At 45.8% G+C, this 3,315-nt stretch overlaps 1 protein-coding gene across 1 annotated transcript in view; it reads right to left on the bottom strand.

Annotated features, from left to right (window-relative positions):
• Positions 1 to 2,979, bottom strand: part of LOC105908852 (voltage-dependent T-type calcium channel subunit alpha-1I-like) — a 69,510-nt gene extending 66,531 nt beyond the window's left edge. The window contains exon 1 of the mRNA XM_031562653.2: positions 2,803 to 2,979. Within this exon, the coding sequence (XP_031418513.2) occupies positions 2,803 to 2,979 (177 nt within the window). The remainder of the gene's footprint in view (positions 1 to 2,802) is intronic.
• Positions 2,980 to 3,315: the final 336 nt, after the last annotated feature.

Here is a 3,315-nt window from a genome sequence, read left to right as displayed (position 1 = left end):
ACAGACGGACAAAAAGTGTGAAAAGACCCACAGAAAGAAAGTGAGAAAGAACAAGAGAACAGAAAGAGAGAAGACGCCAGAACAAGGAAGAAGAGAGAAAGATGAGAGTCACAAAAGTGACAGACAGACAGACAGACAGACAGACAGACAGACAGACGGGCAGACAGACAGACGGTGTCAGCTGAAGAGCCAACCCCCCTCCCGGCAGCCATCGCTTCCTAATGCCAGCGTGGATGCTGACGAGATATGACTCGCTTCAGATGTAATCACAGCCTCCATCATAAACACAGAGCCGCAATCACAACAGCTGATTACAATCTCAAATGACTCAGCTCTTCTGCTTTTCTCACTTTTATTGGGGATTCATGACACACTTAATCTCTTTAGACTGTGTGTGTGTGTGTGTGTGTGTGTGTGTGTGTGTGTGTGTGTGTGTCATGTGAATCCTCCATTAGCAAAGAGGGAATCCATTTGTCTGAAGGCACAATGAAGTGCAAATGGATAGCAAAAACAAAATACACTTTGTGAGAGTCCTGCGGTATGTATTCATGTAAACAGTATCATCAGTGAACAAAATATGGAAAATATAAGAAAAAAGAAAAAATATATTTAATAAAAAAAACAGTGCACTGCGGAGTGCAGCAAACCGAGGCAGAGCAGCAAAACAGGCAGAGTAAAACGATAAAGCTCCCATCACAGGAGAATGCGTCTCCCTCAGAAGAAGTGTGTGAGAGAGAGAGAGAGAGAGAGAGAGCGATAGAGAGAGAGAGGGGGGGGGGGGGGGTTGTGAGTGTTTGTGCATCCGCTCAGAAGGGAACAAAAAAGACTCCCACATGCCAAACGCTCCGCTCAGGAGCGCCGAGCCACTGGAGTGGAACTTTGCTTTTTCCATTTTTCTCTTATTTTTCCTTTCTTCTTCCAGGGGCAGAACTTAGTCTAGTGCACTCACTGCAACTGAGTACTTTACCAGTGTCAGACTCAAGCAGAGATGATGGATCTGCATGTATATGAATGTATACACTGTATACTGTATATGTGAATGTATATACTGCATACTGCATACTGTGTCTGTCCGTGTGTGTGTGATGGGGTCCAACATGGTGGCTTTTAGATTGGCAGGTGTAGTTGCAATACAACTGAAGTTTTACCAGTCAAACCCCTGTCATAACTGCCATCATTATTCCTTGTATTGACTCTAAACAGTGGATCAACAACAAACAATAACAACAACAGTGGAATGGCTGCGTGTGTTGACTGTCTGTCTGTGCTGCAGCTAAAAGACACTCAACTTAAGTGTCCTTACACTAGTGAATTAGGTCGGTAGATAAGGGGGTACTGTAAAGGGCTGGGGGGGTAGTGGTGGGGGACAGGGGTGCCGTGGGTCACCAGAGGAGGAGACCCTTTTCTCACTGTGGAGTCTGGATTGGTTTTAAACTAGGACTGGGTCTGTGTCATTGACAAAGACAAAGTGTTTGTGTATGTGAGAGAGAGAAAGAGAAAGAGAGAGATATAAACAAAACAGAAAGTGTGAGTGTTTGTGGGCGTGAACCGCATGCGTGTGTGGACGTGAGAGTGTCTCCGAGCACAAACGGGAAAGCAAACACACATCCTCAGCTTCGCCGTGTCACCTCAGGAGCGCCACACAGAGAAAAAAATAGAGGACACGCCTTAACTGGAGAGGCTGATTTAAACACTCAAGCATCTATGAGAAACCCCAGGACACACACACACACACACCCACACACACAACCACACACACTCACACATACACACACACACACACACATACACACACACACACACACACACACACACACACACACACACACACACACACACACACAGACACTCACACACACACTCACACACAAACACAAACACACACACACACACTCACACACACAAACACACACACACACTTTGAACAATGGCTGTTCAAGAGGCATTTACAGTGCATCAGAGGGAAGGCCGGGTGCCTGCCCATTGACACGAGTGAGCCAGAGGTGTCATTCAGAAAACACTTGACAGGAAGAAGGCAAGGCACTCACCAATGAGTCACACACAGAACAGATGGAGAGGTGGCCCGATAGTCAAGGCCAGGACAGATAGAAAAGGAGTGAGAGAAGAGAATGATCCAAGAGAGAGAGAAAAGAGAGAGAGAGAGAGAGCGAGAGAGAGAGAGAGAGAGGTATAAGGTGTTTTATGTTACTGAAAGAGAGCAGGTGGTATCAAAAAGACACATGGGCGAGAAAAAAAAGTACATAGGACAGAAGAAAACACACGCACACACACACACACACACACACACATACAGACAGACACCGATACTGCGCTTTTAGCAGCATGATTCAGATGCTGTACAGAGAGTAAATTGTCACAGAAGAAAACACACACACACAAACAGACACACACACACACACACACACACACACAGAATGTTAAGAGGCAGTGTTGGGTGTAAATGTCACCCAGTGACAGGGTGCATCTTGTTATCTGTTCTTGTAATCTCTGGTTAGAAATACCGAGATAAAGACACAAAGAGAGCGAGAAACAAACCCAAGAAAAGAAAGAAAAGTTACTGTCACTGAGGTGGAGGAGACACACGTCCAACATCAAGTTCTCCTCCTTACAAGAACCGATATACGACACGACTCACGGCAACACACATCTTCTAACAGATACACGACATGACTCAGAAATGGGGAGAAAAACACATGACACATGACAAGGAGGGTAGAAATGACCAACAAAACAAACCCGCCAGGACAAAAAGACAAAGAGAAAAAAGGAACCGTGGCTCACCTGTAGTATCTGGCAGCGGTCGGAGGAGCAGTCGATGTTCTCGCAGGGCTGGTACATCCCCAGGGTAACGCAGTTGAGCAGGATCACCATCATGCTCACTCGCTCAAACCACGTGCTGCACTCACGGTTAAGGCCAATCCACCGGGCAGACGTCTCATTGGGCAAACACAATGACATGGCTATCGGCAGGTTACGCTACCATTACTCTTTAGTAAAGAAGCCAGGGCATTGATACCAACAACATTACATCGATAATACCGCTGAAAGCATTGTGAGAAAGCATTACAATTTTTTAAAAGGTTGTGATTTCTAATTCAATACACTTTTTGTGTTTTTCTGTCTGTTCTGTGTGTGCACTCAAAAAACTCCAGTGTCCGTGGCTCAGTAAATGGGAAACAAACAGACAGTCTCGGTCCGAGCCGTAAACAATTCCAGCCTATCACCACGTCGCGTGAACAGCAGGAAAGGGAGGGGTGTAATTTGATTGGTGCACCAATATCAACAACCTTTGGC

This window comes from Clupea harengus, chromosome 24, assembly GCF_900700415.2.
Source record: "Clupea harengus chromosome 24, Ch_v2.0.2, whole genome shotgun sequence".
NCBI classification, from domain to species: Eukaryota; Metazoa; Chordata; class Actinopteri; order Clupeiformes; family Clupeidae; genus Clupea; species Clupea harengus.
The sequence above is the reverse complement of the archived record's forward strand: the minus strand, read 5'-3'. Positions and strand labels throughout refer to the sequence as shown.